This window comes from Nuphar pumila, chromosome 14 (assembly GCF_984573655.1).
Source record: "Nuphar pumila chromosome 14, dmNupPumi1.hap1.1, whole genome shotgun sequence".
NCBI lineage: Eukaryota > Viridiplantae > Streptophyta > Magnoliopsida > Nymphaeales > Nymphaeaceae > Nuphar > Nuphar pumila.
In genome coordinates, this window is record NC_143262.1 from 80298193 (window position 1) to 80313101 (window position 14909).

Sequence of the window (14909 nt, forward strand, 5' to 3'; positions counted from 1 at the left end):
AGATCAGATCTAAAAGAAGCCGGTGAGAACAGAAAACAGATTAAAATTTCAAGAGGAACAATATACCAAATCTGAAGTGATCAGATCTGTCTTAGAGATAATAAAGAAAACGAGAAGAATAGAGGGAGATTGAGATTAGGAAGACCCAGATCTGAAAAACAGATTTGACGTGAAAACAGAAGAGGAGAGAAAGAAAGAAAAAGACCAGAGGAATAGAAGAAAAGATACGAAGCCAACCTTCAATGAGCGTAGATCGATTCAACCTGCTCTGATACCATGTCAGAAATCGAGTTCTAGCCGCATCAACTAATACCAGCAGAAAGATAGATAGGAGACAAAGAGGCTGCGCAGAAGGGTCACATCATAATGCGTGACCTAGAAACCTTTTGTTTATATTCAGCACTTTACAAATATTAAGATGGACGATAATGTCCCTGAACAGAAATACAAACTACAAGACAGAACATATACAAAACATACAAAGCATAACGTATGGATCTGGACCAGATGTGGATCCCGAACCATATCACGTCTTAACACCTAGTAGACAAACTTGATCTAAGAAACATAGCAGAAAACTGACTGCAATTACTGATGTGGTGACCCAATTGAGCGAAGGGTATAGTGTATTTTTGAAGACCTATTAGGCCTCCTATGGAGGAGGACCTAAACTAGGGGCAGGTCTAGTACAATAGCTATGCTCATCATGCATTTTTCATGGAGATCAAATATCCATCTGAAAAACCACTTTTACGCCCATCTAGCATAATGGCCAACCACAAACTACAGGTAACAGATATCAAAGTGCTCCAGTAACTATCGTGCAACAAGAGGGAACTGCTCTTTATATTCCATTTATACTCTTAATTTTGTGCTTCCAACTAACATCAACTTCACAAGTTATAGCTGGGTACGATTCCTGGTGACATGCGGCGTACTTGAAAGAATGCTACTCAGAGGGGAAAACTGTGGCTAAGTGTTAATAACATGAGGAGCAAAGGAATGATATGAAATTAGTGGATATGTACGAAAGGGCAAGAGGTTTCACACATCCACATGTCAGGAGCAGTATGCAATAGCAGGCGTAGATGAGATCTAAACAATAGAATCCTCAACAAGGAGCTTCACATAATGATCATAAGCAGGCGGTAGTCAAGAACCACCAGTTGGTCTAGGAATTGTAGCACAGAAAGAGACTGGGAGGTAGATAAGTGAAATGGCAAAAAATTTCACACACCCAAATGTCGGGAGTGGTATTACCATCAATAACAGACATAGATGAGATCTAATCAATAAAATCCTCAGCAAGGAGCTTCATATAATGATCATACGGAAGCAGTGATCAAGAACCATTAGTTGGTCTAGAAAATGTAGCACAGAAGGAGACTGGGAGCTAGATAAGCCAATTGTCAAGACAGGAGAATATTGAATATTCCAAAAGAGAAGACAATGAGATAGATTAAGATTAAAGGTGGAAGCAGAGGAAAAGAAAGATGTCATTAGAGACACACAGTAGTCCATTAAAGGTGGATGCAGAGGAAAAGAGAGATGTTATTAGAGACATATACAATAGTTCACAGAGAAACACCTAGTTAACGGATCACAACATCAATAGCTTTTCATATTATCAGCATGACCCTGAAAAACACGCCAATCTACCAAGGCAGAAAATCGACCTCCCTTAAGACATGGGCAACAAAGCATGTCATGTGAATATGATCACCCACCAGTCAAAAGCATGTCATGTGAATATGATCACCCACCAGTCAAAAGCAAACAACTGGCCTAAGTTTTGTTTAAGGCGGGACAAATCTTATGCAGGATCACCCAAACTTGTGATCCATGTAGGCCTCATTTACAATGCCGACTAAAATGATTTCTCACTTCCACAGTTTCAAGATCATAACGAAACAAATTGAAAAACTTGGGTTGCAAAAGGAATTCACAAAGCAACAAGTCAACCAACAGAACATTTTCAAATTTGATCAAGAAAAGAAAGCTAGAAGGGATCTAGGTTACCCATGGAAAAGCCCTATGGTGACATCCTAAGGATAATTACCACAAAACTTGCAAAAGGTATCTGAACAAGAGTCAATTTTTTATATATATGCCTATACCAAAGTAGAAATTACTTGACAAGATCACAAAGCACCCAGAGAACTCCAGAAAATGGAATAAGATGAGCTAATTGCTTCATAAAATTCCATCTGATCCAATGACATATTATAGGTAATCCATTCTCCATTTGGTATGTCAATGCAAAAATTTCCTATGTTCCGGTTGTTAACCGTCTCAAGGAATACCGTTAGTCTTGTTGGAGCCACATATTGTTTTCTAGGTTGCCCAAAATGCAACTAATGGCAGTGATATACATCTGCACAAGAGAATGAGTTTTGCAGTAACTCATAGTTCAATTTTATGCCCTCCCACAGAGAAATGCATATAATGCAGTTGAGAGAAGCATAGTCTGAAATAACATTCACATCAACCTCTTACTGCGACAACCATCACTAACTGCTAAAATCATGACCAAACGAATTAGATTAATTAGATCTTGTAGGAAATGCCAAATGTTCTTACAAGTTCATATGTAATGCAAAATCTTCACGCACGCACTCACATATATATGTGCATGAATGACAGACATTCACAACTGGATTAATTTATCATCCATATTTCAATCAGGAACCAGAGAAAGTGTCTCAACAGCACCGTTTTGTTGGGGACACATGCGCACAAATCAGAAAGGGGGAGAAAGATGCACAAAATGGGAGCTATATAGAATTTTAACCACATGATATTGAAGCTTATAACAAACAAAAGAAAGTGTTTGATATCATCTATTTCAAGGATCATTAGTATCCAATAAGTTCTTCATCAATGAATAGTACATAACGGATCTCCTTGGGCTATCTGGACCATGAAATACGCTCCATGAAATGTCATTCCAGAAAATCATTCATCATATTCATCGCAAGCCTCTCAGATGCAACAGCAAAGCCCATCGTTGCCTGAGTATACCAAATCTCTTACAATCCCATGAATAATTCCGGCATAAACCTGCTCATATATCTTCAAAATTGTGTAAAATCCAGGGAAACAATGATGATGCAACAAAAGGGTTAGAATTTTAGGAAAAAATTTAGGAACAACAATCTAATGGGATGGATATTTATTCATAGTCCCCTCCCCTTTGCACAATGGTGGCTCATACTATTATTTCAATCACCAAGTCACAAAATGAATAGAACAACCCTGACAAATAAATCCTGAGAAACATGACCAGCCTTCTGTAAGAGATATATAATCTGATTTGGTTAGATTGTTATGCCCCCTCCTGACCTCTCATCTCAACAAGATTTGCCAACAAACTTTTACTAAGAGAAAAAAAAATAGAACTGACATATTATGCCTAGCGCAGCTGTTTAACAGAACATTTCCTAGAACTCAACATATAAAGCCACCCAGAAGTTGCATCCATTTCTGGCCATCTTATCTTAAACCCCTTATGTCTGAGAAGAATAAAACATTGAATTCATATTAATCAATGGATAAATATACCATGTGTAACTAAAAATAGTAACTCATTCAACTTAATCAAACAATTGCCTTTCCAGAAGCTTTATAATATCATAGCATATCTAAATGTTTTAGTACAGTTCACTTATCATCCTACTTAAGCGAGATATCCCTGTTTGCAAGTGTAGCCTCTGAGGGAGTGGTTCACAAATGCAAGTTTGAAAAACAAATCAACCTGAAGAACGTAAACGAGTTTGAAATATTTCAAGAATTTTGAGTCTTCCGGAAAGGTAAGATTTGCAGATACAGTCCAAGAACGCACAAATAGTTTACTACCTCAGACAGGCAAGTTTTCTTAAGGTGGAACACGTGTGTGCAAGCACACGCACCCATAGGCATGTAGGAATATGCACATACACATACACATGCATGCACACACATTGACTGTCCAAATTCAGAATCTAAAGCAATTACGTGAATGTATCACCTAAAAACTGCAAATTCTTGAACAACAATTCAAAGCCATCGTACCAACAAATGTTAAAGAAGAAACCCTAGTCGAAAACTGAAAAATACATAATCAACGACAAATGTTAAAAAGAAGAGAAGCAAGTAACATAAAAAATACAAAAAATGACAGATGAAATCAGGGCGTTGACCATGTATGACACCATCAATGAAGGGTTATGACATGTCCAGTGTCTGCATCATGTCAACGTTAACATGCACACTAAGTGCCCATGTCACATAGCTCAAAAGGCTTGAATTTCAAACAACGAATATTAAGCAATATAACAAACAAGAATAGTTAGCATATAGCATATTTACCTTTTCTTTTTGTCGAAGAGCCAAATATTCTTGCATCACCAACTGCAACCTACAAAAGGTTTAAGGGTAGTATAACTATAGTTCGTGTAAACCATACACCCACTAGTTTAAGACAATACCTCCATTTCTGAGATAAGATGGACTCTAGTGCCTTAATGTGAGGTGAGGTAAAGAAAGAGAAGAAAGATATCCAATGTCTGACTATTTCTCCAACTGGAAGCGGAGGGAATAAATTTTCAGCAAATGCAAGTTCCATATTTTGGGGCCTGCAGAATGGTAGAGAAGGTTTGCCACAAATCGCAACCATCAGGGGTCATCACCCAGCTTGACGATCAAAAACAAAAAAAAAGGATTGATTCATGTACAAACTACAATTTAATCATACTTGAACTCCTTGCAGTCCTTGTCATAACAGAGTCGCAATATTCTGCTCGGAATTTGCTCAAAATTATCATCTGGTGTGATTTCACCTTCATAGCATCTCTTGCAGTAATTCATATACAATTCTAACAGCTTTTGCATTGTATTTTTCCTAACAGAAACCTGCAAGAAATTTATAGATTTTAAGTAATAACAATAATGATTGGATATTTTAATCATATTACGAGAAAACCACCACTTTCAAAATAAAACTCTCACCTTCTTATCTCGAAGCCTTTCTGCAGCACGCAATACCAGCTCAGATGGAATACATCTCGGATGACACTGTGCTAAATCGCAAATTATATTCACAACTTGAGTCCTCACTTTTTCATCAAAATCTAAAAGGCGGGCTTCAAGAGCACCTTCCAGCATGCAAGGAACCAAAGACAGTTGAGGCAATGACCAAACAAGTTTAGAACAAGGCTTTTTAACAGCTGGAGAGATTAATCAACATCATTACATCTTACCAAGAATTTCAAGTGCTTCCACACCAGAAGGGTTGGCCATATAGCATCCCTTAGCACATTCCAGAGCACTGAGTCTGACTTCAACAGATTTGTCAGAGAATCTCTTCAAAAACTCCACAAAGAGTTGATGATACTCATGTGCAGCCTGGCATCCAGGCAATGAAAAAAGCCTTCCAAGCAATTGCACTGCCTTTATACGGATATCCACTTGGTCAATCTGCACATAACATGTATGCATCAACTCAACCTTGCAGCATAAGAGAAACTCCTTACACTGAATAGCTTCCTTAAAATAAAGTACACTAATGCATCTAGCAGATACTGAGCATCCAACAACCGAGAGATTTTGGATTACATACAAGCAATTCCTGAGTCAAGCTTGGGATCACAGCAAGAAGCATCTGAGGTGCACATTGGAAAATTTCAAAAATAATTTCATGGTAAAATTCTCCAAGTTCACTGCCTTTAACTCCTCTATCAATAATGGATGATGTCAGAAACCTTCGAACAAAAGGCTCAAGCTTTTCCATGCAATTTTGAATGACAGAGACAGCAAGCCTGTATGAAGCAGTTGACACATTCTGCAAACATAAAGATTTTGAGATCCTTGATGAACAAAGAGTCATTAACTCATTAAAAAAAAGGCATGCTGTCTCCAACATTAATGCCAAATGACAGGCAAGCTGTTATAAATGTAACCTATATGAAAATATCAGGACAAGAAGGCTTTAACATCCATGAATTGCCATAGTAGAAAATAACAATGACAAAAGATCAGAAACATCGATGCAGAGACAATGATGCACACCATATGCATGCACACACATAAAGTTAATATTTTTACTAATTTTAGCACAATCAGATGGCAGACAGTACCAGAACTGACAAGGATAAAACATCAATAACACAGACAATGGTACATACCACACAAGCACACATTGACCATGCATACACATAAAGTTAAATTTTTTTACTAATTTTATTGTCATCTAACACAACCAAAGATGGTAGAAAATACCTGAACAGTCACACAAATAGAGGCAATTCCATGTTTACGTCTAGTTTTTTTCATATCAAATGGAAGCCTGAAAATTATTTCCTGCTTAACCCATTTTGACCATCCACAATCAGTTGATCCACAGCGACTTTCATGATGAAGTCGGATGAATTGCAGGTTGCACACCAGGATTTCCCAAGTGCCTCCCATGGCGTAGAAGGATAATACTCTTCATAAAATTCAAGATTTTTCCAACAAAACAACTAATATATATAAGCATCATACAGGCAGGAAACCAGTAGAGTGGCACCAGCCCTTATGCTGGTCAAAAGGATGGATTTTTTTCTGGGTCAAACAAGGACTAAAATTGACCTGTTTGCTCACATGATATTGCCAGTTTCCAACCAAGACCACACCAGGTTTTTGTAAAGGAATGATGCCCTTCAAGATGGTGCCAATCACACAGGATTACAAAGTACCCACTGCCAGAACATGTTACAGGCTCACCTATATACTGGAATATAACAAACAAATAAATATATAAGATAAAGGATGAGAATATAAAGGTAAACTAACCTACCCTTCGTCTAGAAACTTTAACATGCATTGGACTAACATAACCTTTGACCATCAACTTCATGTAAGGAAAAGAAGTAGAATAAAAAGATAGAAACTGGTGGATTGCATCAGCGAAATACAAAGACCACAAATATTCATTCCCAAGTAGGCTGCTTGGGATGATCAAAGAAAGACTGTTTCCTTTCTGATACAGCCAACATCTTTTAGCAAGAACTCATCATCAAGCAAGCCACAGTCACTCACCCATGAATTGTTGCAGCATGTGTTTCCCATCATCTACGTAATGCAAAAACAGACACACACAAACCAAAAAAAACGCCTTGCTTCCGTTAACATTCTTTAAGCAATTCACATGACCAAGATTAAGATCTTCAACACTATGACACAGGCCACCCACCTGGTTTTCATTTTTTATTACCTTCATCCTTGTTCGCCTTATTCTTCTGGAAACCATCCACACTCTCCCTCAAACAACAAGTGAATGAAAATTGTTAATGTTGAAAAAGCCAGCCACAATCAAAATATGTATCAAAAAAAATTTTGCGAGCAAGAGCAAACAACTCGCAGTAACTTAAATTTTTTGTTTTTAAAAAAAATCACGAAAATATTCACATATGTACAACAAAAACATATAAAATATAAAAACTAAAAAGAAAATGTGCAAAAAATATGTCTTCTTATTGTCTAAATATCACGAAAATTTGTGACAATTTTAGAAGTGGAAGTATTTTGAAAATATAATGATTTTTTAGATTACATAGCCATTTGAAAAATATCCGAAAGATCATGATATTTTCAAAATATCAACAATATTTCTTACTGTGCTTGGCACAACCACCAGTCTGCTACAAGCCCCGCTAATTGCTGGACATGCCATGAGCTTGAATAATTTTCCTTTTTCTTGGATGTCACCCGCATCCAACCATCGCCATTAGAATGTATGGCTTCTCCATTAAACCACTAAGATATCAAAGCAGTCAGCTTTGTATCTTCATAAACATTCCTAAAGATACATCTCAGCTCCAAAGAACATTTCTCACATGAAGAGGCCTCAAATCCAAACATCTTTTCAAAGTTAGGACTCTCGAACAAAAAACATCTTCAGCTCCTGCTAGTTCGACTCTTAAACAAATTCCAAATGTAGAACTTGTTAACATCAGACAAGCAATGATAAATTAGGCCCATGAAACTCCTTACCTTTATTAAGCTCTTCATCCTTTAAAATTCTTTCCCACAAGGCCACCACCACTTTGCAAAGTTTACACAATGCAAGGACTCCTTGCATAGATATTTCTATTCAATCACTCATTTCCTCAACCAGCAATGCTATCCCTCAAATGAACATTAAAACTTACATGAGATTTCTCTTGCAACATCCCCAAGTACTAGGTTGGAACATCCTTTATATTATATTATGACTACATCCATTCATTCTCTATTTAGTAGCAGTCACTGGAATCCATGAGCTTATGTATCATGTCATAAGAATGGTGGACTTGTATCCAATTGTCAATTTAGGTGAAACTAAGATTTCTTTCCTCAAAAAACAACATTTTATTCACATGAAATTTAAAATCAATATGATCCTTGCCAGCATTCTTCCAAATACCCTGACACCACCTTCTCAATGACGTGCATTCTTCAAACCCTCCTGAGCCGTATTTAATGACAGCCTCATAGATACAGATTAAAGACAAAATTTGTCTTCAACGCTTAACAACTGTGACACAGAAAACCATGCCCAGCAATGTGGTGTAAGAGGAATGAAGGTATATCGAAAAGAAAAAAACATGGCCTACCTTCCATATAAGGGTCAAATGCAGAAGTAAACAATTTCATTATCAAAAGCATGTACCTTTTCCTCCCTCAGCAGATTTTGCAATATCACATCCAAGAGTGGTTGTGTGACTTCTTCCTCCAGAATAAGTGTCATTATCGATAAAATACTTTGAAGCAAACTCTGAGGATGTTCATCTCTGCAGGGAAGGAAAAAACTGTTATAAACATTTTCATATAGGAAAAAATACCTCTTGGCTTCTGAAAACAGGCAAACATTGTCACTTGAAGGAAAAATGTTGACTTGTCAGAAATATACTTTTAGAAGGACAAGGAAATTTTCCATGGAACCTGCAGTATGTGAAAACTGAAAAGATAATACGTACCAATAATCATAGATAGACAAAGTATTTTTTGAAGAATAAAAACTGACCACTCCCTCCCTTGCACTCATCAAATCACCCCCAAATTTTTCAACTATTGGTAATCATCATGAGAATCAATTATCCTATCTCCCTGCACCTTAATCACTATCAATGTCAGCCACATTCCCGTTCATCAATAAGCCTTCTCCATTCCAAGTTTTTTCAGACATGACAGACTTCCGGCAGCATTCCGCCTCTTTAATGCATTCCATTAGGATCTTACCATACTAGAATCAACTAGCCTTCCAGCAACATTCCTCTTCTTCAATGCATTCCATTAGAATCTTGAAATGGTTCAAGTTAATATGAACAAAATGATCTTTTTATATTTCTTGAGAAGTTCTTATTATAATAGCTGAAAAAAGATAACATACAACAATAAACTAGCAGATTATAATTTTACATAGTTCCATTAAGGAGTATAAGGTATCCATACAAGACTTAAAAAGTTAAACAGCACTTGAATGTATTTTAGAAACTGTTTTCTTATGCTCTTGTGCATTTCCAGGAGATTAGCTTAAAGTTTGCACAATTACATTCATTGCTTAAACTCCTCAAATAAATTTTCAGCTCAAGTACCCTGTCTTCCAACTATGGCAACAAAAGGGATTTAACTGTAAGATCACAAAAAAATAACATCAATCTTTTTATGATCAGCATCCATTGTACATACTTTTTTGCTCCAAACATTTGATATCTGCGCTTTAAAACAAGTACCAAGATTCACCAACACTCAAGGAGATGAAATTCTGTCAAAGTTTAAGTGGTAATAAAAATGCATTTTACCTGAAACAAGTATAGCCCCAAGTTTTCTTCACTTAAAAACAAATCCTTTTGTAGCTTGAACCCACAATGGGACACAGTCGACTTTCATTCAAACATCATTTCTTATTATCTAACCATAGAAGAACCTCCTCAAACAGAAACCTTCAGACTAATATTTCAAATTTTGTGGCACAATTATTGTGGATTCCTACCATATGAATGCCAACATATTGAGTTCGCAACAGAAAATGAAATCATAATGAGACATCCACAATATATATCTGATTTGTGTCCAGGAGATACTAATATGCCAATTCTCTATTCTTGATTTGAATCTAAGCATTTGAAGCCTGCCCTTTAGCATAGCTGTTCGCTAGTAGTGAACAAAGCACCAATTGCTTTACTTAACACTTCCATGCAAATTATTTGTTAACGGTATGGTCATCATAGGCAAAAATATCATTGAAGATCAGTAAAGTAAGACAAAGCTTTAATCAATAGTTTAGATAATAGATTTGGATCCTTCTAGAAATATTTCATTAGAAAAAACAACAAGCTATTTAAAGATTTCCGCATCAAATATTGCATTATGCTAGTGATATACTTGACAAACCTCAGCCCAAGGATTACCATGGGGCGCATGACAATCCCAAAGTTTAGGCTTAACATGACTGCTCATAGTATTTCAACAGATCAAAATTACACACACAACTTTCCCAGAAGCTGCAGACATTACTACATATTACCCTCACATTCCATGTAAAATCTGCTCAATCTACCTGCACCAATGCTATCCTCCACATCTAGTTTCACATGGCAGATTAGCAAATATGAATCATTTGCACAAATTTCAAAGTGTGATTATCATATAGAGAGTGGTTTAGTGATATAAACCATTTCACATTCTATCATATGCTACTTTGTAGGTTTATTATCTCCATTACAAACCAAAGCACACAAGCAGAACCAAGAGATTGAAAGCAATATATATATATATATATATATATATATATATAAAGTGGTAGCTGCGCAACCCTTGGGTGAGCAGCTACCAGTGCAAACACCACCCATGCAAAAATGCGCAAAAAACATGCAAAAATGTTTTTTGCTTTTAGCGGTGGTCAGAAACCGCCGCTAATTGTAAAAAAGAGAAAAAAATGTGCATTTTTTGCACGTTTGTCCGATTTTTGTTTGTGATGGACGGCCAAATGAGTTCCACTCGTGGCTGCGCACCTAAGGGTTGTGCAGCTTCGCATCACTATATATATATAGACACACACAAGACAATGTAGTAGTTGTTTAGCTTCACTAGCTATTTGTGATTATTTTACCAACAAAAACTGCCTACATACTCTTCACCATAGTTACCGGAAAAGCTAAAGACACTGGGGAAGCGTGCTTCCCTAAAGCACGTTTTGGAAGCGCGAAACATCGGGCTTCCGAAACGCGCTGGAAAGCGCAAAAAAAAATGGGAAGCACGTTTCTCATTTTTGGGAAGCGCACTTCCCCCTTTTTACATTTTTTTTGTTTTTTTATTTTATTTTTTTGTTTTTCTCTTTTTTCGCTTCCCACTCGCTTCCTAGATCGCTTCCGGTTCGCTTCCGAGACAATTCCTGATTCGCTTTTAAGTCGTCCCACGCTTCCCACTTCCTAAAATTTTGAAAGTGCCTCGCTTCCACTTCCCGTATAGCTTCCCGCTCCCACTTCTTTGACTGGCAACTCTACTTTTCACAAACATTTGGGCACCAAAAAGCTCATAAACATGTACACAACAGCACCGTCTTTGTCGTAAGGACTTTTTTGGTTATTTCACAAACAAAAACTGATTGCATACTCATCACAAACAATTGGATGCCTAAAAATCTCATAAACATATGCAAAATTGTATTGTTATTGTCTATTTTAGTTAATATTAAAAGTTATCATAGAAGAATGCTAAGCATGTGTTGCATGGGAAATGTAGAGAAATAAACATTACACTTAAAACAAGCACTAGCCATGGTATTATAGCATGATGTCATAGAATACTAAAAATGCAATCATTTCAAACAAATGCACATACACGCATATGAAATTTAAAGGCAAAGATAAAACTTGCCAGAGGAGCACGTGGGAACATGAATAAGGCTAAGACAAACTGCAAACTAAACATCATAGATAGATAAGCTTACCTGACCACAGAGAAGAAGACATTAAACATATTGAGAATTAAGTCATTACACCTTATGTCCACCATCAGTACACAACATCTGACTCTTGCAACTGTCTCGAGTATCTTTACCCTTCTGGTGAAGTATGGGCTAGAAGTATCAGCAAGTTCTCCGAAGGTACTGATTAGAAGTTTAAATATATCCTGAACCGACAAGAAATCCACAAAGAGTCATGTTTTCTCCTAATTTCCAGTACAAGGTGCTGCAAGTTTAAGCAAAATTCAGAGTTTCTAACAACTCTCATGAGAGGATTTTCTAGATAATGCAAACAATTACAAAGATCCCAAAATAAGATCCCTTGGCAGGTTTTCAAAAATCGGGCAACAAAAAGGTCAAAAATATGATGCATCCTAGAATGGGAGAAGATCTGATGGTGAATGGGGAATCTTAAGTTAGCCAGAAAAAAGGTTTGTCGCACAAAGAGAATAGCAAATAGACAGGAAAGCATAGCTTGACTTGTTTTACTATAGAAGAAATTCCATTTTGTACAGAAAGAACATAATAAACATTAAAAAAAGTAATTACCTTCAACAGATCATCACTGAATGGAGGATCTGGTGCCAGTATTCGAATAATTTCACTGAAACAAACTGCAACCAAAAGCTTGACATCTTTATCTTTATGTTGGAGCAGCTTATGCCGAACAATAGAGTCATATACGGGCTCCAGCTTAGATTGAAGAGATTGGGACTGCATGAATTCTGATAAAGCACCTGCAGCTTGCTGCAAATATTGCAGACAATGTATGTAAAAACTTCCAATTCGCATGTTCTCAATAAATACTGATGGTTTGCATTCAACATGCAAAAAGAAGGCAAAACAAGCAAGACACCATATTATATATAGGGGAAAATTGCTCGCCAAGGATTTGGAACAACTAACACAACTATTAGAGAAAAATAGGTATAAAAGGGAGAAACAAAACGGCTTGAGGACTTCCATACAACGGAAGATAATATCAAGTTGTCCGCATCAGAAAATTGAATAACATCGCATTGCATGTAAGAGTACAGACACTCCAAAATAGGAAGAAAGAGAAATAACACAGAAATTATGAGCTGCCATTAACTAGGATTAAAATCCCGATGCTCTTACAGACACCCCACTCGACAAAACTTCCCCAAAAAACAAGCGTACATAGCCTACACACAGAGATAGATGGCTTGGCAAGAGGAGAAAGTGGTTTTCTACATACCTTGAGCAGCTTAACAAGCGCATCCTTGTTCAGTCTAGTCTGGGCAAGGCGCTTCCCCACTTCAGTGATGGTGCGCTCGGCCGAGGCGGCGGTGGCGGCCATGAAGTCCCCCACGACTACAGCATTTCAGAACAAAAGCACCACCATTCACCAAAACTGAGCGGAAGAACAGAAGCAGACGAGCGAAAAAACAAAACGAGACGAAACACAACTAAATAAGGAGAAGTTGGTGCACCTCCAATTCTTCGAATTCGCGGAAAACGAAGCAAATCGAGTTCGGGCACAGAGAACAGAAGCTGAGCTTAAGCTCTCCCCGAGCGAAAGACCAAAAACCACAATCTACCCACAGTCCATCCTCGAAAGCACAAACACCGACTTCGTAACCCTAACGATAACCCAATAAACAAACCGCAGCAAGCTAAAAGACGAAAACCCTAGTTCATGTTTTGGGTTGAAGGAGAGATGGTTGAGAGATTTTGGGGATTAGGGTTTACGTTTGTTTGGGTGAGGGAAGCAGCAGCAGAAGGGGGAAAAAGAAACGCGCTTGTTTCGAACTTTCTTACGAGAGGAAGTGCGGAGGCGAGACGAAATAAGCGCGACCTGGAGACCGTTGACGCTTTTTCAACCTCTCGCTTGAACGAACCCATGTGGCTCAGTCTGTGACTCTGTCCAGCTTATCGCGCCGGCATGGACTCGTGGGCTCGCAGTGGGTTGACCCAGTGCGTCATAAAAAAGCATGGGCTAGCCTGAGTGTACTGTTGTTGGTCAGATGACGGGATGCAAGCAAATTGCTGGTAGAAAGGTTTCATGTGCAGATGTGCACACGGTATCAAAACTAGGTCCTCTCAGAGCTTTAGACTAGTCAAAACTTTCACAACTTAACCTAAAGAGATATCAAAGCCCGAAGTGAGCATCTTTTTGTGTGTTTTGAGATCATATAGTTGTTTATGTTTGTGTGTTTTAGAACTTCAATGGTGTCTCCACACACTATCGAGTTTACATTTTTATTAGGATCGCACTATATGTACATTCGATAATTCGATTGCATGCTTTAAACCATATCGAGAAGCAGAAGTTTATAATGAAGTAGATCCTTACTTGGCGGAGGAAAGATACTTGACTTGAAAGCAGGGGTTCACACATTCTTTTAATATTAGATTTATTTCAAGATCCAAACTTTGCCCCAAAATCCATATCTATACTCGCTCAAATGGTGACCCAATATGGCTTTTCAGTTTCTTGGTTTGTTTTTTTGTGATGTTCTTGTATATAGAACCTAAGCGGAATTAGTAGAAATGGTGGTAATAATAGATTGTCATGATTCTATTCTCTATATTTTGACAATGAATCATGCATTAATTATTCACACTTTAGTCTCAATGCCTTTGTTTTTCTAATGAAATACAAAAGATGGAGAACTGACAATTGTTTGGCTTAGACACTACTAGATGAAAAAATACCCTCAACAGAGTATAGTAAAACTAATAATTAGATATATTAAAAATAATACAATTACATTTAAATGATATACATACCACAAATTTTCCAATGACATTTTTATTTATACAAAAAACTATCGCAACAACCCCCTCAGAATAATGGTATTTCACAGTGTTTCTACAGATATAGCAATATTCCTCGCATCTCACCCACTCATTTTTTGTTGAATTTATGGTCAATTCTAACGATTTCACCCTTTTGCTAAAATGTACAAGCAATTTTCGT

General features: G+C 37.2%; 1 protein-coding gene across 3 annotated transcripts in view; it reads right to left on the reverse strand.

Annotated features, from left to right (window-relative positions):
* The window catches only part of LOC149817078 (ARM repeat superfamily protein), a 108152-nt gene extending 94553 nt beyond the window's left edge, over window positions 1-13599 (reverse strand). For 2 of the 3 annotated variants that reach the window (XM_089987207.1, XM_089987206.1), the window contains exons 1-11: window positions 13420-13599; window positions 13185-13300; window positions 12515-12712; window positions 11951-12132; window positions 8669-8789; window positions 5597-5818; window positions 5238-5454; window positions 4987-5132; window positions 4733-4890; window positions 4467-4613; window positions 4348-4396 (exon numbers count right to left, since the gene is read on the reverse strand). In XM_089987207.1, the coding sequence (XP_089843333.1) occupies window positions 4348-4396; window positions 4467-4613; window positions 4733-4890; window positions 4987-5132; window positions 5238-5454; window positions 5597-5818; window positions 8669-8789; window positions 11951-12132; window positions 12515-12712; window positions 13185-13286 (1542 nt within the window). In that variant the 5' untranslated portion in view covers window positions 13287-13300; window positions 13420-13599. The remainder of the gene's footprint in view (window positions 1-4347; window positions 4397-4466; window positions 4614-4732; window positions 4891-4986; window positions 5133-5237; window positions 5455-5596; window positions 5819-8668; window positions 8790-11950; window positions 12133-12514; window positions 12713-13184; window positions 13301-13419) is intronic. The other variant, XM_089987208.1, reaches the window with a different exon arrangement.
* Window positions 13600-14909: the final 1310 nt, after the last annotated feature.